Consider the following 23,940-nt stretch of genomic DNA (forward strand, 5'->3'; position numbering starts at 1 on the left):
ACACATTTATTGTCCATGACTTCATGTCCATAATTTTCCAGTGATCTGCAGTGATCTCGAGTATCAACATTAGTCACTTGGACATGAGGTAAAATATGCAGCAACTAACTCCAGTGAAGTGCTTTAAACATAAATGACCTGTTTTCAAAACAAAGCTAAGCTTAAAAAAAATTTCAAAAAGCCAATTAAAACCTACTAATGGTACTTTTGTTTTAACTTATCAAAATAACAACCCAGTACAGATGAGCAGGGTAGTACATACATACTGTACAACTGTGCTTTTGTTCCAAACACAAACACTGATTAAAGTTCACATTTTACTTGCACAAATTTGTTTTCTTTATGGAGCAATATCTTTATGAAAAGTGTTCAACTGGCTTTTCTTTGAACAATAAGAACTGCATGGCAATTTCAAATTATAAAATTATCAAACCTGAGTGACACAACAGCATGTTTTGAGATGATTTATCTGCTGATGGATGTTAGAAATCAAAGTCAAAAATAGTTCTGGAACATTATCAGAAACATGGCCATACATTAAAATACAGTTTCCAGTGTCTGTTATATCAAGAAATTAAATGTAATTACATTTTCCATCATATTATTACATAATAATTATAGCTATTCTTCATTGAGTGCAATTCGGGAAACAGCTTACCTCTGACCATGATGAATATTGCCAGCCTCCTACATTGCAATCTCCATGACACACTTCCTTATTATCTGGCTTTGGTTGATAGCTGCAGTATGTCTCATCTATTTTTTCGGTCTTTCCTTCCGATCTACTATATTTTGCACAGTAAATATCCAAGGTTCGATAGCCAGGTCCACATTGGGCTGTGCATTCGCTTTTTCTGGCAATATGCCATCTGTTTGAGAGTAAGCAGCATAATACATTAATTAGCTTGGACAATCCAAGCTAGAACTGAATTGGTTATAGGCTCATGTTGCAGAGTGGGTTCAAGTCCCTCCTGACATGTGACATACGAGGTTGTTTAAAGATATTTAAAACTAGGTTGGATATCTACTGTATGGTGCATTGCTTATTACTTTTGCACATTTGCAACTGATAGAAACAATTATTTATCTATCACTGAAGCTGTGCACTGTGTTTTAAATGATAATGCTTATTTTCAGATGCAACGCGCATGGAAATGATTTTCAGTGAGCACTGAGGGGCAGCTCACCTCCTCAGCAGCAGACTGTTGGTTGAGGTCCTATCCAGAGACTTCAGCATAGAATCAAGGCCATGCACCAAGGAATTGTGGCAAGGAGGGTGGTGGATGCCTCACTTTTGGAGACACAATTTTTCAAATTCAATACTTAAAACAAAATTCCATTTGTCCTCCTCAGAGTCCTGCACAAGCAACATCATAACATTTCCTTGGTAAATGTGGACACTGATTGCTACATTTCCTACCTGACAGTTATGACTCGATTTCAAATGTGAAGTGTGCTGGGGAGTCCAGACATTGTGACAAGTATTGCCTGTCTACATTTAGTAGCAATTAATAAGACAAGACTGTGATTTGAATATTTTCATTAGGTTCTCACCTGTTTTAGACAGGATTCATTTCATGACAGATGCAAGAAAAAGAATGTGAGATGCAAGGAAATGTGGGGTCTTGGAGTGCTGGAGTGAATTTTATGGCGAATGTAAAAGTGAAAGCCCATATGACAGTGGATGTTGAGCAAGCCGTCTGACAACTCAGCTTAGGGGAGTGCTCTAGAGAAATGGTATCATCAGCAACACGTGGAACTTGAATTCATGCAAGAAATGTACAGCCTGCCCACTGATGGATTTCTTGCTTAGACTCAATAATAAGAGCGGATGGGTGAGGTACCAGCTAACCTTCCCTCGCTTAGACTCATTGGGGATCTTAGTAGACTAATTAATAAACAGGTTTACACAGAGGAACCTTGGTTATCCAGCATTCAATTATTTAAATTTCAGATTATTTAGACAAGTTCGCAAGGTCCCGATGCTTGGCTAAACTGTGTTATCTGGCATTTGATTATCCAAATATTCAATTATCCAAACAAAATACTCCCCGCATCTGTCATTCGAATAATCGAGGTTCCTCTGTAGCCAGTGATGCTCATGTCCCGTGAGTGAATAAATAGTTGTGGATGTTATTAAGCTAGAGTGGGTTCAAAAGAAATTTACCAGGATATCTGTCCAACTGTTGTTTTCTCTCTTTGGGCTCTATCCTCACCCCATCGTTTACTCCTTACCCCCTCCCTCCACCCTACCTTCTGCATATAAACTAACTTTTTCTGAGCTACCATCAGTTCTGAGGAAGGGTCACTGGACCTGAAACATTAATTCTGATTTCTCCTCACAGATGCCGCCAGACCTGCTGAGCCTTTTCAGCAATTTTTGTGTTTGCTTGCGAGGATCCTGCCAGGTATGGAAGGTTTGAGTTACAAAGAAAGGCTGGATAGGCTGGGACATTTTTCACTGGAGCATAGGAGAGGTTGAGTGGTGACTTTATAGAGATTTATAAAATCATGAGGGGTATAGGTAAAGATAACAGTAAGTATCTTTTCCCTAGGATAGGAGATTCCAAGACTAGGGGGGCACATTTTTTTAAGATGAAAGGAAAGAAATTTAAAAAAGACATGAGGGACAAATTTTTTACACTGAGGGTGGTTCGCGTGTGGAATGAGTTGTGGGCACAATTACAACAATTAAAATACACTTGGATAAGTATGTGAATAGGAACGGTTTGGAGGGATATGGACCAGGAGCAGGAAGATGGGACTAGTTCAGTTTGGGATTACATTTGACATGAACTGGTTGGACCATGGGGTCGGTTTCCAAAACTCTAGTATGACTCTACAACATATAATAGTGTTAATATTATGTTAGTAAGAAAAATTAGAAGTCATCTCTTAATCCCCATGAAAATAATTTTGACAGGAAGACAAATCTTGAAAAACACCCACCGTATTTCACAGTCTGTGTTGCATGATTCAGTTAAAGGAGCTGGGCGTGGAGTTTGATCACATCTCTGATCAGAGACTACCAGCCGATCACTTTCTCTGGTACAAATAGGTCTTCTCTTCCTTTCGCCTAGTGAAATACAGCGTCATGTTAGAGTACATCCATGAAAAAAGTGAACATATTAAAATTATCTCCTGGAACACGATTCAAAACTATCAACAAGTAACCAATTATATAAACAGGCACAAATGTTTTGATTGTTGAAGTATGAATTCCAATAAATTTTACCTTGACAAAGTCTGTTGCAATCCTGCCAAGGACCAAACTGATCCCAAAAAAATCGCTGTACCTTATCTTCAATGGGAATGTTGAATGAGTAACGCACATCAGGATTGTATAGATTTCCCACAGACAAAACCTTGAATACAGTATTAAAATAAATTGTTTGATTGTTCATGAAAATGTATAACAAAAGACAATATAATGCACAGAATGTAACCATGCATGTTGATTTACCTGAACTATCAGTTCTTCCTCAATCCGATCAGTACAGTTGATTCTTTCCACACCATTATCAGAGCCACTATACTCAATTACAGCTCCTCTAACTTTAATTTCCCTTTTAAACATGCTGACCACAAAATCTCCGTTTAAAAGGAATTCTTCTCGACTGTTAGCCAAAGCTGCAAAATGAAATGCAATGAGAATACAAATGTCTGAACATAACTTACAAAAGATCTTGAAGCTCCATAAATATTATAAATATTATATATGTGTCAAATGTATTCTATACAGATTTTCACAAGCTGTTCCGTTTCTATATGATATGATAATGTTAGATATAATTAAACAGCTTCCTGTCTGCTTTTTCCCACCTACACATTCAATCTTAATTAAAGAAGGGGCAAATAATTAACAAGTCTTGTGGGAATTTAAAGCTTTGTCCTAGAAAGCAGTTTCCTGTGAATCAGTAACACATCACACAACTTCACACTAATGTGATTTTTCAGCTTATTTCCTGAGTTTGAACCATTTCATTCATTGCTACGTAATTAAATCTCTTTCATCTAAACAACAAAAGAGAAACAGAAATAGAACTACTGATGTGCAGGAATAAGGTATAATATTTGTCCCAGTAGTGAAAACTGTATCCGAGGAAGCTGAAGAGGCTACAACATTTGAACATAATGATTTTAACACTGCACAAAGTTGGGGTTATAACATATTGAAGCAAGCCACTTCTGAACAGAAAGGAAGCAAATGTTCCTGGACTTTATAGCCTCAGTACAATTGTTCAAGTGACTAATACCACTGCAGCCAACAAGTTCAAGGAAGAGAAAAAAATGCAGAGCTTTGCACCTCTAGGTAAATACAAAGACATGCAAAATTCCCTTTAAACTGCTAAATAGTTGCTATTGTCCTAACCACAACAAGTTATTACATTTGCAAAATGAATGCTTTTATACTATTATACTCTATGAAGATTGTGCTTGTTTACCACATGCTTTGTTTAGATGATTATTCTCCTATAAGTAGGTATACTGTACTTATTTGTTTAGTTTTATGAATGATCAGAATAACCACGTCGTTTGATTAACTGGAAACATTGCATTTCGGTTGACTAATATCATTTCTGTGCTTATGAATCACAAATGGGCAAAACAATTTCATTGATTCTGTTATGTTCAAACATCAGTAAAAATTGAACACTCAGAGTTGTTAATTACTGGAGCTATTGCACTACAGCCATTCACTTTCAATGTTATTCAATGTGATTTGTCTTCGAGTATTGCTAGGAGTATAGTACTTCATGGATTTTTATAGCAAGTTTTAATTTAAATGGATTGGCTAAATGAGCAAACAAGATGAGTATAGGTATTAAATTGGTTCGATTATGACTCTATAGGGATGAATCTGAATATAAATGCATTCATAACAATTTAAGCTATAAATCAGTGTACTGTCATGTTTAACTTTGGGCCAGAGATTATTAAACTTTGCAAGAAAATCCATTTGCTTTCCAATGAAGTATGAGAAGAAAATGTAGTTCACAGCCCACTATTGTCTCTGTCCAGGCCCTACTTTGTTTTTGTTTTCTCTTCTCAAAAATAAAGTTGATTCATTATATTTTTCAACAATAACATTACAGAATATTTCACTTGAATATTACAGAATTTGCAAAGGTCCCTGGGCCTATTGTCCAAAAGGTTGGTGGGGAATGTACTACAATCCTGATGGCTACTGCACAACATTGAACAATGTGAGCAGCATGAATTGTTTTAAGATGAAACTTCCATCCCTATCACAAACACAGGTCCTGCTTTAGGGACCTGTCAGCCAATCCAATTGCCCAGCAGCTCTGTCTTTCCAGTGTCTAATGCTGAGGATCCAGGACAGGTAGACAGGTTCAAAGCTAGAAGTCAAGGGGAAGGGTAAGTGGGAAGTGGGAGGTGAATTGAGGAAGGTGGGACCCAGATCAAGGGACCAGAGTGAAGATAGGGATGTGAAACGACCTTGATGAGGTCTCCAATGCTGGCAAATCTGGCCCAACACTAGATTGCATTGTTATAGCCACTGGGCTTCCTGCTTGGTGTGGGTGTCTCCCCACCATAAACAAAACACCAGCTGGGGTGAATTGACCATTTAGGGGCTCAATAGGCCCATGAGTGGGTCAGAAACTTGTCATTTCCCATGCTTTGTGTAAAAGTTTAGACATTTTTAGGGATGGGGGGAGGGGTGCACCTGCTGAGTTTGATGTGACACCAGCCTCTAACCTGCCAGTCGGGGAAAAGAAAATTCCAATCCACGAGAAATTCTTAAAAGTTTACATCATTAGCAATGAAACAGAAGTTTTTGCTTTCCGCTGCATTTCTATTCACTGCTGTCGTGCAAGAAACTGGCTAACCCGTTGATGCTTTCCACTTTCATCCTGCGGCACGGTGGCATGTGGGCGGCACGGTGGCACAGTGGTTAGCACTGCTGCCTCACAGCGCCAGAGACCCGGGTTCAATTCCCGACTCAGGCGACTGACTGTGTGGAGTTTGCACATTCTCCCCGTGTCTGCGTGGGTTTCCTCCGGGTGCTCCGGTTTCCTCCCACAGTCCAAAGATGTGCAGGTCAGGTGAATTGGCCATGCTAAATTGCCCGTAGTGTTAGGTTAAAGGGGTAAATGTAGGGGTATGGGTGGGTTGCGCTTCGGCGGGTCGGTGTGGACTTGTTGGGCCGAAGGGCCTGTTTCCACACTGTAAGTAATCTAATCTAAACTAAAATGGAGAATCCCACTTGTACAACCAGGTGGCAGCAAAATGAATAATCAGCTTCAGGGCTTAAAGTGTAATCCACACAGCAGGAAATAGCTAGCTCAATAGGCTTCACTGGTAGTGAAGGACAATCAAGGGTGTGACAACAGTTTGTTTAACATTTGGATTTGTGCAGAATCATGCAGTGTTCTTTGGATCCCTCAATCTGAATTACTTCTCCCACCCAATAAGGATCCTACACAGGTTTGGACAAACAAACGTCTGGGAAGCTAGTATTCTCATATGTTTGCTGCAATCCTCTACCTTTATTTAAAAAAGTGAAGGAGACAAAAGAAAGGTAATTATAGGCCAGTTAGCTTAGCACTGTCACTCGGAAAATGTTAGGGTCTATTGTAAAGGCTGTAATAACAAAGTATCAGAAATGCATAATATGATCGAGCAGAGTCAGACTGGCTTCATGAAGGGAAAATCAGGCCTGATTAACTTATTAGAATTCTCTGAGAATGTAATGAGGAGGATAGATAAATGGGAATCAGTGGATGCAATGTATCTGAATTTCCAAAGGAAATTTGAATAAGTTGCATGTAAGGTTTCTTAATAAGAACTCATGGTACTGGAGGAAGTAAACACTCATTATTCATAGTTTTGTCCCCCACAAAATCCCCATACTTGCAAAGTCAGCCCCAAACCTCAGCTTTTTAGTTTCCCATTGAGTCGTCCAGTGTGCCTCAGTAAACCAATCACAATCCTTTTGCGGTATGTAGGAGTGATATCTGTGTTTTTAGTATCCGTGGGAAGTATGTGTCCCTAACTTTCTCAGATAATGATTATATATGTTTAGAGGTCTGGCTGAGAAATGATAAGAAATATTCACACCAAGTAATGACCATCTCCAACAAGAGAGAATCCAAACATTTACCCCTGACATTCAACAGCATTATCAGAATTGAATCTCCACCAGTACATGTAGAAGTTATCACTGACTAGAAACTAAGGCAGAAAAGCCAGCTAAACACAGAGTACAGCAGCAATTAATTACACCTCCTGTGTTCTCAAAGCCTCTCCATCATCTACAAGGTACAAGCCAGAAATATGATGGAATATTCTCTACTTGCCTGTCTGAGTGAGCTCCAACAATGCTCAAGAAGTTTAATACCATCCAGGTCAAAACAGGGAGTTTGATCAATCCCTCAGCCACTACCTTAAACATTTTCTCTCTCTGCTATTAATAGAGGCAACAGTGTATACCATATTCAAAATGGACCACAGCAAGTCACCAAGCTTCCTTCAACAGCTCCTTCCTAACCTGCAAAGTCTACATCCAGAAGAATAAGAACTGCAAATACTGCAAGAAAGCCATCCTCTGAATGCTCCCCTCCAAGCCATACATGATTATGATACCACAATTTCAATGTTGCTGAGTCAAAATCCTGGAAGTCTGCTCCTAACTGCACTGTATCAGATGGACTATAATGGTTCAAGAAGGCAGTTCACACTAAGCATTTGGGAATAGGCAACAAATGCTGGCCAGGCCAGTGATGCATAGATACCATGTTTTCTTTTAAAAAAACTACAATATATCTATTATGTAAGTGTGAATTTAATTTTCTATGAAAAGTGCAAGTTCACTGCATACATCTATGTAAATGAGTTTTAAATATCCCATTCTGTTCAGTAGTCAGAGGTGACTCATGTAAATCCTTTTCAGAGGTAAGCAAATCTAAAGATTTTAAAATAAACTCAGTCAATATCATCTAGCAAATGTGCAGACATTTTTTGTACATAATTAAATAAACAGAGATCATTTTGCTAACATACTTTCACATCAAATTTTGCTGATTATATTAAGCAATGAAAACAAGTGGATTCCACATAAATATCACTGACTTCAGTTTCATAATATATCTTTATTCTTAAAATACCAAAGATCTGTAATTTGGAAAGAAAACAAAGATTATTTGATTGGATACATTGAATCACTACTTTTACATTGCACACTGTCAGATTTCTCCATAAAACGCATTGAACCCAAGCTCAAAACTCAATAAATCTAAGTGCGGAATATAATGAATTTGGTTTAATTAGAAATATCCACATTTGAAAAGGAGAGAGACCACAAGTTTAAAAAAATTATTGTATAATGTATTGCATAAAGCTATTTAAATAGGGTCAATGTTATCTCGGGTACAAACAATTCTGGATAACATAAAACTAGCTGGTGCACAAAGACAATGAAAATAAAAAGCACTTGATCTAACAGTTAAATGTAAAACAGCAGGAGCTCATTACATATACCTCTACATTAACAAGCACTAACAGAGAAAATCATGAAACAAGCAATTCAATTGGCTGAGTAGCTGGCTGTAAAGCATGATATCAAAGTGAATTCCTAAACTACTGATATCTAAGAATGTTAATAATGAAGGTTTCCATTTTCCCTCATGACTTTATATTTCATTCCTTAATCCTACAATAAGCCTGCTTAAGCACACCTCTGCAAAATAATTTTTCCCTTTAATTATAAAACTGAGTCTAGTTTGATAGAATTAGAAACTTAGAAACCTAAGTAAGCAACTTGACTAAAATAACACTTCTCAATATTGTTTGTGCACGCCCTCATGCTTTATAAACTCCACGTTTGAATCCTTCCAATCAAGATTCCACTCTGTCATCATTTAAATTCCTTCCTGTAGAATAGCACTTCTGACATTGATGTGATGGTGACAAAGGCAAACAATGCATCACTTTCCTTCTCAAACCATCTGCAGCCCTCGACAAAACTGATCATACACCCTCCTTCATTGCCTCTTCACTGTTATGCAGTAGGTATCATCCTTATCTGAGTGTAGCTAAAGACTCACTTGTGATATCTGTTCACTCCCATACCAGTACCACCATTGTCTCCAGAGCATTTATGTTAGCTGCTCCTTTGATGACAATTATCCAGAATCAAATCAGTTTTGCATGTACTCAGACACCACACAGTTCTATATCACCACCAACCATTTCAACTTGTTCACTGAGATGAAATTGTCAGCAAACTGACATCCAGTATTGGATGAGCTGGCATTTCCTACAATTAAATACTGGAAAAAATAAAGTCATTGCTCTTGTTCAATGACAAAAACTCCATTCCACAGCCAATGATAGAGCCATTGATTCTATCCTTCCCCATTGCAACAATTGAGGCTGACCAGGCTGCTTAGTCTTCCTGTTCTACTTCTCCGAAGATGAGTTTTTGATGATATACCAATGTTTCACTTAGTGAACTACTACCAACTCTGTGATTTTACATGACTCAACCACTGTCTCAGTTCTCGTGCTGCTGAAACCCTCATCTATGCTGGTGCTACCTTCAGACGTGGCTATTCTGATGTATTGCCATCTCACGTTCTACCATAAACATTGAGCTTAATGTTTATGTGCAACAGACTTACATAAAACTTAATTCATCCTTTTTTATAGTCAAAAGGTGCATTTTTATTTAGTTAATACATAATTAAGTAGATTTCCCTCATTTTGTGCCAGGTTAGTGAATACATTATTAACAAAAGTAAAATAAGGACCAAAAAGATCCTACAAAGCCAACTTCAGTTTTCATAGATGTTACATTTAATTTATTGATATTCATAATGTCTGTTCTCCCACAAACTTTTCAAGATTGTAAAAATGTCATGGTATTTCTTCCTTTTAAGCTATTCTCAACATGAAGCAGTCCTATACATTAAACTAAATTTCTGCTGAAAACATTTAAATTAATAAGTAAATAAACATCAGCCACAAGATTCAAATTCTTCACCCATTTCTCCAAGTAGAAGTATATTGAGCACATCGGCAAGATTAACTAAATACCATGGTAATAAATATCCTTTTACTTTTACTTTCATATTTTTCAATGCCTTATTCTGCAATACGTGTAATATACCTCACTCTATCATGTAAACATGTCAAAATGTTTCTGGAGAACAGGAAATATTTAGGAAATATGTGAAATATTCCAAACACTCCATTGAGTGAAAAGCTTAGAATGCAGAAGTAAACCATCTGCCCCTGTGCCACATCTTTATAATGTACATCTATCATGTTAATTACCTCTCCCCATCACATCACTATATTCCTTTATTTCCTTCTTCTTCATGTAGACATCAAGTCTCCCCCAAACACTCAATGTTATTCAAAGTTTGTGCGAAGATTTGTAGCTCGGGTGCTCGTTGTTGTTGTTCTGTTCGCCGAGCTGGAAGTTTTTGTTGCAAACGTTTCGTCCCCTGGCTAGGCGACATCATCAGTGCTTGGGAGCCTCCTGCGAAGCGCTTCTTTGATGTTTCCTCCGGTGTTTATAGTGGTCTGTCCTTGCCGCTTCCGGTTGTCAGTTTCAGCTGTCCGCTGTAGTGGTTGGTATATTGGGTCCAGGTCGATGTGTTTGTTGATGGAGTTTGTGGATGAATGCCATGCCTCTAGGAATTCCCTGGCTGTTCTCTGTCTGGCTTGCCCTATGATAGTAGTGTTGTCCCAGTCGAATTCATGTTGCTTGTTGTCTGCGTGTGTGGCTACTAAGAATAGCTGGTCGTGTCGTTTCGTGGCTAGTTGATGTTCATGTATGCGGATTGTTAGCTGTCTTCCTGTTTGTCCTATATAGTGTTTGGTGCAGTCCTTTCATGGTATTTTGTACACTACATTCATCTTGCTCATGTTGGGTATCGGGTCCTTCGTTCTGGTGAGTTGTTGTCTGAGCGTGGCTGTTGGTTTGTGTGCCGTTATGAGTCCTAGGGGTCGCAGTAGTCTGGCAGTCAGTTCCGAGATGCTTCTGATGTATGGTAGTGTGGCTAGTCCTTTTGGTTGTGGTATGTCCTCGTTCTGTGGTCATTCTCTTAGGCATCTGCTGATGAAGTTGCGCGGGTATCTGTTTTTGGCGAATACCTTGTATAGGTGTTCCTCTTCTTCTTTTTGCAGTCCTGGTGTACTGCAGTGTGTTGTGGCTCTTTTGAATAGTGTCCTGATGCAGCTTCGTTTGTGTGTGTTGGGGTGGTTACTTTCATAGTTTAGGACTTGGTCTGTGTGTGTGGCTTTCTCTTGTAGTGAATTCTCCGTCTGGTGTTCTCTGTACCATCACGTCTAGGAATGGGAGTTGGCTATCCTTTCCTTCTTCTCTCGTGAATCGGATTCCTGTGAGTGTGGCGTTGATGATCCGGTGTGTTTTTTCTATTTCCGTGTTTTTAATGATTACAAACGTGTCATCGACATATCTGACCCAGAGTTTGGGTTGAATTTGTGATAGGACTGTTTGTTCTAACCTTTGCATAACTGCCTCTGCTATGAATCCCGAGATTGGTGATCCCATGGGTGTTCCGTTGATTTGTTCGTATATCTGGTTATTGAATGTGAAGTGTGTTGTGAGGCACAAGTCCAGTAGTTTAAGTATGGACTATTCAATACTATTCAAAAGGGCCACAACACACTGCAGTATACCAGGACTGCAAAAAGAAGAAGAGGAACACCTATACAAGGTATTCGCCAAAAACGGATACCCGCGCAACTTCATTAGCAGATGCCTAAGAGAATGACCACGGAACGAGGACATACCACAACCAAAAGGACTAGCCACACTACCATACATCAGGAGCATCTCGGAACTGACTGCCAGACTACTGCGACCCCTAGGACTCATAACAGCACACAAACCAACAGCCACGCTCAGACAACAACTCACCAGAACGAAGGACCCGATACCCAACATGAGCAAGACGAATGTAGTGTACAAAATACCATGGAAGGACTGCACCAAACACTATATAGGACAAACAGGAAGACAGCTAACAATCCGCATACATGAACATCAACTAGCCACGAAACGACACGACCAGCTATCCTTAGTAGCCACACACGCAGACAACAAGCAACATGAATTCGACTGGGACAACACTACTATCATAGGGCAAGCCAGACAGAGAACAGCCAGGGAATTCCTAGAGGCATGGCATTCATCCACAAACTCCATCAACAAACACATCGACCTGGACCCAATATACCAACCACTACAGCGGACAGCTGAAACTGACAACCGGAAGCGGCAAGGACAGACCACTATAAACACCGGAGGAAACATCAAAGAAGCGCTTCGCAGGAGGCTCCCAAGCACTGATGATGTCGCCTAGCCAGGGGACGAAACGTTTGCAACAAAAACTTCCAGCTCGGCGAACAGAACCACAACAACTCAATGTTATCTGCTTCAAGCACTCTACATAATAACACCTTCTGAATTATCACTGCAACATATTTAGAACTTCCTGTGAAGTTCTTCATTTAATCAGTTAGCAATTACCACCCAAACAAAAATAGTTTATTCATATCAGATGGCCTGTTAGTCTCTTATTGTAGAGACGCAAGTCCAATCTGATAGGTGAACATTCTCAATTCCGCTAACACCCTTGTTAAATGCTTCTGTATTGACTTCAATGCTTTAATATTTTGTTTTTAATATGGCGATCAAAATTGCACACGGTATTCCAAGAGTTGAACCAAGATTCTGCAGAAATTTAACATTACCTTTTTGCTTTTGTATTCCAATCATCTATAAAGCAACACCAGTATATCAACTTCAGTACTTTGTGAGTGCACTTTATAATCTTGTCAAGTTATGCTGCTGCTTCTACTGATTTCTGTATTGAACTTCACTTAATTTGAAGGAATCACTGTAAAATCACTCCTAACCAATGCCATCCAGGCAATGCTGAGTATTGATTATGTTCCTGCCAGCTTTCTATTGAGCCCAATCAACATGTCAAATCAGAGTCTGGAATTCAAATCCATTCCAAACAGATGAAAAGAAAGTTTCATCTGTTTGCCAGCTGTAACAGTAATAAATGAAAATGTTTGCAATTCTCCACTATTCCAGCAGTTTCATTCAAAGAGATAGTACTTTCAACAACAAGGATGTTTACTGAGATTCAGAGCTTAAATTGACCTTTACATGATGTAGTTTACCTTGAATTATTTCATGTTGGCATTCCGCCTCAAAAGTGAAAAGATGATCATTCACCATTATTGACCTCTTACCAAATTAGACAAAAATGAAGATTCGAAATATACAGAGAGGAAAACATTATTGATTTACAATAAAATCCCTATTATCTGCCAATACAGGATGACCACTACTATGAACAACGAAAACTGACAGATAACCAAGAACCTCCAAATGTTGGCCTTTATTACTAACAATACCCAAGGCTCATGAATCAAAATAAATACAACACAAACAATATAAACAGACGTTGACTTATGACAGACTGGGAGAGCTAGGTAGTGGCAGAGTGAGCAACAGAGTAACTGTGAGACCATAAAATATATGAAAGTAGATAGTTGGAGCGCTGATTTAGGACCCACTGTGGGCAATGCAATGTGCTAATAATAAGCAATAAGCAGACAAAGTTATTACACATGTTTAAATAAAATATTTTACATTCCTTCAAAGTGAACTTACCAAGATAATTGTCATCTTCTGGTTTCCCTGAATAGCTGTGCTGACGCACATCAATATTTGTAGCACCAATTGGTATTCGTACAACTACATTATATCCTGGAAAATGTCAAACACATACACTAAATACACACTCAGAATGCAGTGTAAAGAACTAAAATGCATATTCATTTGAAAGCCATCGGCAATAATAAAGAAAATTTATTACAGCTGAATCAGTATCATTGGGATTACTTAAATGATTGACATTGATTTCCAAGAAAGGAAAAAAAATTGTTTCAAGTGACAAGATAATAGCAATAAGCCCAATTTGCACGCATGTTCATCAATTCTGCACGTTATAAATTCCAAAGTGGCATGGGTGAGAAATGCCCTTGCATAGGTGGCACAATGGTTAGCACTGCTGCCTCACAGCCAGGGACCCAGCTTTGATTCCAGCCTGGTGACTGTGTGTGGAGTTTGTACATTCTCCCCGTGCCTGCGTGTGTTTTCTCTGGGTGCTCCGGTTTCCTCCCACAATCCAAAGATGTGCAGGTTAGGTGAATTGGCCATGCTAAATTGACCATAGCGTTCAGGCACGTGTTGGTTAGGTGCATTAGTCAGAGGTAAATGTACAATAATAGAGTACGGGAATGGGTCTGGGTTGGTTACTCTTTGGAGGGTTGGTGTGGACTTGTTAGGCCGAAGGGCCTGTTTTCACACCATTGGGATTCTAAGAATACAAATAAAGACACAATTTGTTCCCTTTGGTTGAAACTGAAACAAAATAACTGTAGTCTTTTTTGGAGAAATGGTCTGATTGTGGTAATTTAAAATTGCTAATATTCCATGTTTGTGGATTAGTATACAGATTAGAAGCCTCGGCAGTGCATAGCATCTCAAAAACAATAACATTCGATTATTGCTGTTGGATTAAGAAGGACATTCTTTGAAAGGCAAAATAAAAATGGTGAATTACACTGTAATAAACATTGCCAGGACACCACTAATACATGCCCGTGTTGTGGTGCGAATGACACAAAACCTTACACAATGTTTGACTATATTAAGTTTATCTGCAAGTTCTGCAGTAATTAATATTTCTTAAGGTTATTGCCATGGTGAGGCAAAGGGAGAAATAACATTCTAAAGAAATATTTTAAAATTTATAGCACACTAAAATAAGTGATATTTAAGAAAGCTTAAATATGTGGCAGTGCACCAGCAGAGTATAATTCTCAAGACTGATGGCCAAGGATTAACGTCATATTTGAAATCTTGATTAATTTTGCTAGAAAGCACGTTACTGCTTATTTCAATGAGAATTTAGGAGTCAGCTTCATTATCTTGATAATTGTGCATGATTTTGTTCTCCTTATTCCTATTATTATTGCTACTGCATTTTATTACACAGTTGTTAGTAGTAGATGAACAAAAGTTAAAATAGAGTAATAGAATCATCTAGCACTCAAATCCTTCTCATGTACACTTCCAACTCATGTACACTGACAAGTATCCCTCTAAACCCTTCCTGTTCCTTTATTCATCCAGATGCCTGTTAAATGTTGTAATTGTACCAGCCTCCACAGCTTATTCCATAAATGCATCACTTCCTGCGTGAAAAAACCACCCCTCTGGTTCTTTTTCATTCTTTCCCGTCTCACCTTAAACCTATGCCCTCCAGTTGTGGACTCCACCACCCTTGGAAAAAAAGACCTTAGCTATTCACCCTATCCATTCCCCTCATGATTTTATAAACCTCTATAAGGTCACCTCTTAACCTCCGATGCTCCAGGGAAAAAAGCCCCAGCCTATTCAGCCTCTCCCTATAACTCAAATCCTCCAGTCCAGACAACATACTTGTAAATCTTTTCTGCACCCTCTCAAGTTTGTAAACATCCACCCCATAGAGAGGCAACCAGAATTGTACACAATATTCTAAAAGTGGCCTCATCAATGTCTGTACCATTGCAATATGATGTCCCAACTCCTGTACTCAATGTTTTGACAAATGAAGGCAAGCATACAAAATGCTTTCTTCACCACCCTGTCTACCAACTTTCAAGGAGTTATGCACCGGCACCCCTAAATCTCTTTGTTCTGCAACACACTCCAGGGCCCTACCATTAACTGTATAAGTCCTGCCTTGATTTGCCTTACTAAACTGCATCATCTCACATTCATTTAAATTAAATTTCATCTGTCACTCTTCGGCTCACTGGCCTATCTAATCAAGGTCCCATTGTCCTTTAAGATAATGCTCTTCACTGTACAATACACCATGAATTTTGGTGTCATCTGCAAACTTACTATCCCTGATTCCTAAGTTCACATCCAAATTATTCATATAAATGATGAAAAGCAGTGGACCCAGCACCGATCCTTGTGGCACACTGCTGGTCACAGGACTCCAGTCCGAAAAGCAACCCTTTACCACCACCCTCTGTCTCCTAACTTCAAAACAATTTTGCATCCAATTGGCTAGCTCCTCCTGGATCCCTTGTGATCTACCCTTATTAAGCAGTCTACCATGTGGAACCTTGTCGAACACTTTACTGAATGGACAATATCTATCGCTCTGCCTTCATCAATCTTCTTTGTCACCTCTTCAAAAAAGTTAGTGAGACATGATTCCTCACGCAAAAAGCCGTGTTGATTACCCCAATCACTCTTTGCCTTTCCAAATGTATGTAAATCCTATCCTTCAGAAACCCCTCCAACAAATTAGCCACCACTGATGTCAGGGTCTTGGCTTTTCCTTACAGCCACATTAGTCACCCTCCAGTCTTTCAGCACACAACCATGGTTGTCAATGGTTTAAATATCTCAGCAAGGTACCCAGAAATCTCTTCTCCAGCTTAGTTCCATGAAACATCTGATCAAGCTGTTGAGCATATATTTACTAACAGTCACAGCATCCACTTATTGAAGACATATATAAATCAAAACATACTGCAATTCATAAATTATTGCTATCTCGTGTCATTTTATACTATACTCTTAAATGCAATCAATAAAGGTGAATCTTAATGGCCAAACTTTTGCCTATTTATTGGTCGATAACTCCTGGCACATTTTAAACACAGCCATCAATATTTTCTGTTCTATTGTTTCTTACAGAAGTAAGAATTCTTTCAAACAGACAGCAGTAAAGCACAGTCAGTCAATCAGCTTTCTTCATTTATTAAATAAATATAATTTGTATGGGAATAAAAAAGATTCTGATTCAGTTTTTTTTTTAATTAGCCTTACATAAATTTAATGCCCTCAGCAACAATACTTGTCTCATAATGATGAGATGAATACAAAGCTTACCATAGTGAACAGTATTAAAGGTGCCTGCTAAAGTTTTACATGAAGAATTATCACCACCACATACACCGCATTTATCTCTTCGTGCTTTTGAATTTAATACATGATCACATCCAGCTTGCTGTGGGGAAAAAAAACAGCATTAGTTCTGTAACGCTACAAAAATATCTTTGAAATTTCAAAAATTTACATAAAAGTCTTCAAAAAAATTTTTGTACCCGGCAAAGTCCTTGTACACAAACGTCATTAGTTTCTGGCCCACAAAGTGTGCCATCAATAACTCTGTCCCTGAGCTGATAGTAGACTGTAGTTCCAGCTACTCTGCAGAATAACTTGCAACGGTCTTTCATCAAAACTGAAAAAAAGATTGGGATTCATGGATATAAATCATCCTTCATTGCTTAAAATGTAAAACGTACCATTCCCTGTATTAATGGAAATACTCACTTCCACTGTATTTAGGAACCCAACGGACATTTGGAGGTAAGCCATTAATATTGAAATGTCTTCCGTCAAACTGTGCACACTGTTCTCCTCTGAAGTCTCTCTCTTGCTTTGGACATTGTTCAGTGTTACATGATCGAAATTTCATTCTTCGACCAATGCAGTACTTTCCTCCATTTCTAGGCCTACAGTCAAAAACAATAATTTTTCCATTTCCATAATGTAACAAATAAATTACAATATGAAATTTCTGTGCAGTGAAAGACTGCCATTCAAAAAAATACGACATATCATGAATACAAATTTTAACATACTGACAGATGAAAGGCATGTATTCCCCTACAAAGTTTGATTAAGTATTCATTGCACTCTAAATGTTGAAGTAGTTTGCTTACTCTGGTTTGTTGCACTCTCTAACTGCATTTTTAATGCCACCTCCACAGCTTCTAGAGCAGGACCCAAATGGACTCCAAGGTCCCCAACTTCCGTCTACCACAGAGGTTTCGGCAGGATCCTTTACAATGCAAACACCATGTTTGCAATGCTGTAAAGACAATTATTGAAGAGATATTAAATTCTGTCTTTGGGAAGCTGCAAAATCATAAAATCTGTTTCAGAGAAATAACCTCAGTAGTATAATCTGAAGACATTAAATTTTAAAAAGAGGTTATATTTATCTCTGAATCAATATAGCTCAACTTCGCTGCACACAACAATTTGCTTTGTTCCTTAGAAAAACGTGATTGAGTAATATATTCACAAGGAAAAAGCAACCATTCAACGTTTTAAGATTGGCTGGGAAATACAAAATGAATCAGTCTGCTGATCCTTATCACTTCCCCACTATTCGTCAAAGGGAAGGAAGGGTGTCTGATGACAGAAAACTGATAAATTATTTGCTTCAGTTATAAAATAGATTTAATATTGTTTCAAATTGCAAGCTGTTACAAAGAGTCCAAATTCACTCCAATAATGAATATATCAGTCTAGGCGTAGAAACTTAATTATACATTAAATCATTTAAAAACAAGTTTGGGATAATGGAATAATAGGCTTATACTTTTAACTTACATACATTTTCTCAACAAAATATCAATGGTGAAAAATAGGTTAACTTTAAAATGCAATATTTCACAGACCTTGTTGCCCATGAACAATATATAAGGATCAATGGGAATAATTTATAGAAGGCACTGTCCCTGCGTGCACCTTTGTATCTGGGGCATTAGTCTGAGGCTGAAGGAGCTGAGACCCAGGAAGGAATAAATTCAACAATCATTAGGAGTGAGAAACACACTTCCAGCAATGTTGTCATTAAGGATGGAAGCTGAATGATCAAATCAAGAAAAGGCCAGGAGTTCAGACTAATGATGCAGAAATAACCATCTGAGGCCTTCAACACCTTCCTTTCAAAGTCAATATTACATTGATACTGACTTATCGTATGGAATAAAATTGGACATCTAATTTTGCCAAGAAATGAGAGTTGGCAAGAAAAGATCAAAAAATTTCTACTTTTGCAATTTGAAGTCATGCGTGCCTTCTATAAAAAGCTTAATACTCCTTTGAACACCATTATTACCATAGATGGTTGGGGAAGGGGTAACTCTGATGTGAGCTGCTGCAAAGATAATGGAATGACAATCAGTTGACCTACTTCTTTACACACTCGTAACTAATTTTGCTTTCACAAATGAATGGTACAGTATGAGGCCTAAACTATCAAAATATATAACAACAGCAGGCCTGATGAAACACTCTGCTGGATGGTACATGGGAATATCCCATTCTCGGGATGTCATGTCTCTCAGTGAAATTAAGTTTGTTAGATTGTGCTCTGTGAAGATAGCACCAAACATATTTTAAGACTTTTTAGCCACCTGGCAGATTTGGTGAAGAAATGTAAAGTTTCAGCATTTGCTATAAATTCAACTATTGTTGTAACATAACACAGGAATGGCATAGCAAGTGACAGAATCAATCAGATGCTATCCACCTTGCACTAAACACTTTTTAAATGCCTATCATTTCTAAATCCTCTGTCTCTTCAGTACTGCTAAAAGCTGAAAAATGGGTTACAATTTAGATGAGGCAGTGGTAGAGTGGTAATATCACTGGACTAGTTCTCCAGAAATGCAGACCAACGTTCTGGGGACACGGATTTGAATCTCACCATCGCAACTGGTGAAATTTGAATTCAATAACAATCTAGAAGAGACAGCTGGCTTAATTTAAATATTTATGTAAAAATCCACCTGGTTCTCCAATGTTCCATAGTGAAGGAAATCTACTGTCCTTACCTGGCCTGGCCTACATGTGACTCCAGACTCTGACAAGTATAGATTACAGATTAGATTAGATTACAGTGTGGAAACAGGCCCTTCGGCCCAACAAGTCCACACCGACCCGCCGAAGCGAAACCCACCCATACCCCTACATTTACCCCTTACCTAACACTACAGGCAATTTAGTATGGCCAATTCACCTGACCCTGCACATCTTTAGATGGTGGGAGGAAACCGGAGCACCCGGAGGAAACCCACGCAGACACGGGGAGAACGTGCAAACTCCACACAGTCAGTCGCCTGAGGCAGGAATTGAACCCGGGTCTCTGACGCTGTGAGGCAGCAGTGCTAACCACTGTGCCACCGTGCCGCCCACAAATATTTATAGTTATCTCTTAACTGCTCTCTTCGAATTAAGACTGGTTATAAATTACCAGCAAGGCCCACATCCCATTAGAGAGAATTTTTCAAACTTTTTTTTCATAAAGACTTTCAGAACAGTCCTTGTAATTTTCTTTAATTATTTTCATCCTTTTAAACTTTACGTACACATAGATCGTTTTTCTGGAGTCAGTAATGTCCTTCTTTGACCTGGCCTAATCTTGATAATAAGCCTTAACAATTAACCTGGTAAAATGACTTAATTTTATGAATATATCCTAAAGACATAACATAATTAAATTCTTTTAGAAAAGTCGAGGATCCCAATAAAGGATAAAGCCCAAAGAGTGGGAATTTTAAATAAATCTTAACATTATTAACTGTAGTGTGGCAGATTTGTTCAAAGGTAAGCAGCCTACCATCTATTATCAAACAAATTGTATGGATAACATTGCAAAGTACTTACTCTTTGGAGAACATAGAACCCAATTATTTGCAAGTCAAGGCAATGGGAAGGAAGGAGACTACACATTTTATTGGACCAGTTTACCTTGGCAATTTGAAGACTTGGAAACTTGGTCCAGAATGTTCGGATGAATGTCTCTCAGTTCAGTCTTTAAATGGAATGAGAGGAATTTTGAAAAGTAAGCCCCCTGACAAACTACCAATAAATGACTAGATATTATCTGATTTTTCATGTCTTTCAGGAGATTACAATTCTCTCGGTGAATTAGGATCCCTGGGGAATCACATTTGTTCAGTAATGTTAGATGGCCCAGCTTTCTTTTTCCCTGAATGACAGTTTCATGTTTGCATGAATTCAGGAAATGTCCTAAATTAATTCCTCTTGGATTCACACTCACAAAGCACAAACTGACCAAAATGTTAACCAACCCATGAAAGATTGTAGCCACAGCAAGAAATTGAAATATCACTTTGCTACACTAGAGGGTGCTCTTCTCTCATGGGAGTTACCACATTATTAAACAACACAGAATGTGGATTGGTCTCTAGCAAGTGATGCCATCTCGAGCCTGGGAATGCTCAGTGCCGCTGTGGTTCAAAGGGTAAATCCTCAATTTCCTACTATAAATACTTCTCATGTTTACACCCAGCAAATATTCTTAGAAAAAAACAATAAAGACAGAAGCTAGTATGACAGAGCACTGTCCCGTCAAAACATATTAAACAACTTGCCCCTTGACAGTCTGCAGCAGGCTATGTCTGACCATGCTCAACCAGCCCATACTTGCAAAACCGAGAACACAAATATCCAATCATTATACGTGGTTCTGTGATTGGACAACATTTCAATTGGGCTTTTATTGTGATTCATGGAGTCATAGAGATGTACAGCATGGAAAAAGACCCTTCGGTCCAACCTGTCCATGCCGACCAGATATCACAACCCAATCTTGTCCCACCTGCCAGCACCCAGCCCGTATCCCTCCAAACCCTTCCTATTCATATACCCATCCAAATGCCTCTTAAATGTTGCAATTGTACCAGCCTCCACCACATCCTCTGGCAACTCATTCCATACACGTACCACCCTCTGTGAAAAAGTTGCCTCTTAGGTCTCTTTTATATCTTTCCCCTCTCACCCTAAGCCTCTGCCCTCTAGTTCTGGACTCTCCAATCCCAGGGAAAAGACTTTGTCTATTTATCATATCCATGCCCCTCATAATTTTGTAAACCTCTGTAAGGTCACCCCTCAGCCTCCGACGCTCCAGGGAAAACAGCCCCAGCCTGTTCAGCCTCTCCCTATACCTCAAATCTTCCAACCCTGGCAACAACCTTAGAAATCTTTTCTGAACCCTTTCAAGTTTCACAACATCTTTCCGTTAGGAAGGAGACCAGAATTGCATGAAATATTCTAACAGTGACCTAACCAAGGTCTTGTACAGCCGCATCACTTGCACATGCTAGGACATAAAAAATGTAGCAGAAATATAGACCAAATGGCCTGCCTGACCTATTCAGCATTCAATAACATCATGGCTGAACTTGGGCATCAACTTCATTTTCCATCCTGCTCTCCATATCCTTTAATTTGCTGTGACACCAAACATCTCTGTACTCCAGCCTTAAATGTATAAAACAATGGAACACCTACAAACATGCAGTAGAGAAATCCAAAGATTTGAAAATCTCTGAGTAAAGTGTTTTCTTCTCATCTCATTCCAAACTGATCAGCCTCTCATTCTGAGACTGTGCCCTGCAGCATTTCAGATTCCACATTCAGCAGAAACAATCTCTGATGATTTTCTCTCTCAAGACATCTTTATTCCTACACTTCAATCCCATTGCAATTAAGGCCAATATTCCAGTTGTCAACCTAATTGCTTGCTGTAATGACATAGAAACATCTGGTGCTCAAAAGTCCCCAATTTACTTCTCTTTTTCGACCCAGGTTGACAAGGTTCCTGTACTAAACAACAACAACTATTTACTGCCAATACACAGATTCTAGGTACAGATAAATAATTAGGAATTATTGACATATAACTTTATTAAAATTCTTATATTCCTTATGAAACTCCTCGACACAAACATACAGGCAGACACAAAAAAAGGTATAAGTGTTAGGACAGAGGTAAATACTAGAAGATTAATTCAATTGTCTCTGTTCACAAGATTTATTGAGATGGTCCTTCTGGCTTCTCAAGCCTTGCTGCTTCTGGGCTGGAAAGTAGAGGTGAAGCTCAAGACCTTCCTTCGCCATGTCCTTTTGCCAGGCAGCTGGTGACAAGTGGTGTTCCCGAAGGCTCAGTGTTAGGACCACAACTTTTCACTTCATACATCAACAATCTGGATGAAGGAACTGAGGACATTCTGGCTAAGTTTGCATATGATACAAAAATAGGTAGGGGGACAGGCGAAGAGGATGTGTAAGGATTTGGACAGGTTAGGAGAGTGGACAAAGAAGTGGCCATTGGAGTACAACGTGGGAAAGTGTGAGGTCATGCAATTTAATAGGAAGAATAGAGGCATGGATTATTTTCTAAATGGGGACAAAATTCAGAAATCTGAAGTGCAAAGAGACTTGTTAGTTCCAGTCCAGGATTCTCTCAAGGTAAACTTGCAGGTTGAGTCAGTAGTTAGGAAGGCAAATGCAATGATGGCATTTACTTTGAGAGGACTTGAATATAAAAGTAGGGATGTACTTCTGAGGCTCAACAAGGCTCTGGGCAGACCACATTTGGAGTATTGTGTGCAATTTTGGGCCCCATATCTCAGGAAGGATGTACTGGCCCTGCAGCGTGTTCAAAAGAGGTTCACAAGAATGGTCCCAGGAATAAAAAGCTTAACATATGAGGAGCGTTTGAGGACTTTGGGTTTATAATCAATTGAGTTTAGAAGTATGACGGGGGATCTAATTGAAACATACAAAATACTGAATAGCCTGGACAGAGTAGATGTTGGTAAGATGTTTCCACTGGTAGGAGAGACTAGGACCTGACAGCACAGCCTCAGAGTAAAGGGAAGATCTTTCAGAACAGAGATAAGAAGGAACGTTTTAAGCCATAGAGTGGTGAATCTATGGAATTCATTGCCACGGATGGCTGTGGAGGCCAGGTCATTGAGTACATTTAAGACTGAGATTCTTGAGTATCAAGGGGATCTGAGTTTATTGGAGAACAAGGTTGAGAAACCTATCGGCCATAATTGAATGGTGGAGTAGACTTGATGGGCCGAATGGTCTAATTTCTGCTCCTATACCTTATGGTCTTTTACTTGCTTTCAAGAGGCACAGAGTGACTGTCTCTGACTCATTGGTTAAAATCCACAGCTTACAGCAACTGCTGAGGGTCAGCTCAAGGTAATTTTTACTTCAGTTTCTTTCTGGATGTTCAA

The 23,940-nt window shown here is 38.8% G+C and overlaps 1 protein-coding gene across 7 annotated transcripts in view; it reads right to left on the bottom strand.

Annotated features, from left to right (window-relative positions):
- adamts9 (ADAM metallopeptidase with thrombospondin type 1 motif, 9) overlaps positions 1-23,940 on the bottom strand; it is a 258,667-nt gene that overhangs the window by 155,208 nt on the left and 79,519 nt on the right. For all 7 annotated transcript variants that reach the window (XR_015759408.1, XM_087994412.1, XM_087994415.1 and 4 more), the window contains exons 12-20: positions 17,812-17,960; positions 17,420-17,601; positions 17,191-17,327; positions 16,976-17,093; positions 13,685-13,780; positions 3,464-3,630; positions 3,236-3,365; positions 2,950-3,076; positions 659-869 (exon numbers count right to left, since the gene is read on the bottom strand). Coding sequence is in view for 6 of the 7 variants with exons in the window: in XM_087994412.1 (XP_087850538.1) it covers positions 659-869; positions 2,950-3,076; positions 3,236-3,365; positions 3,464-3,630; positions 13,685-13,780; positions 16,976-17,093; positions 17,191-17,327; positions 17,420-17,601; positions 17,812-17,960 (1,317 nt within the window). In the remaining variant the exon portion in view is untranslated. The remainder of the gene's footprint in view (positions 1-658; positions 870-2,949; positions 3,077-3,235; positions 3,366-3,463; positions 3,631-13,684; positions 13,781-16,975; positions 17,094-17,190; positions 17,328-17,419; positions 17,602-17,811; positions 17,961-23,940) is intronic.

This window comes from Chiloscyllium plagiosum, unplaced genomic scaffold (assembly GCF_037043375.1).
Source record: "Chiloscyllium plagiosum isolate Xiang-an unplaced genomic scaffold, Cpla_swu_hap1 HiC_scaffold_14, whole genome shotgun sequence".
NCBI lineage: Eukaryota > Metazoa > Chordata > Chondrichthyes > Orectolobiformes > Hemiscylliidae > Chiloscyllium > Chiloscyllium plagiosum.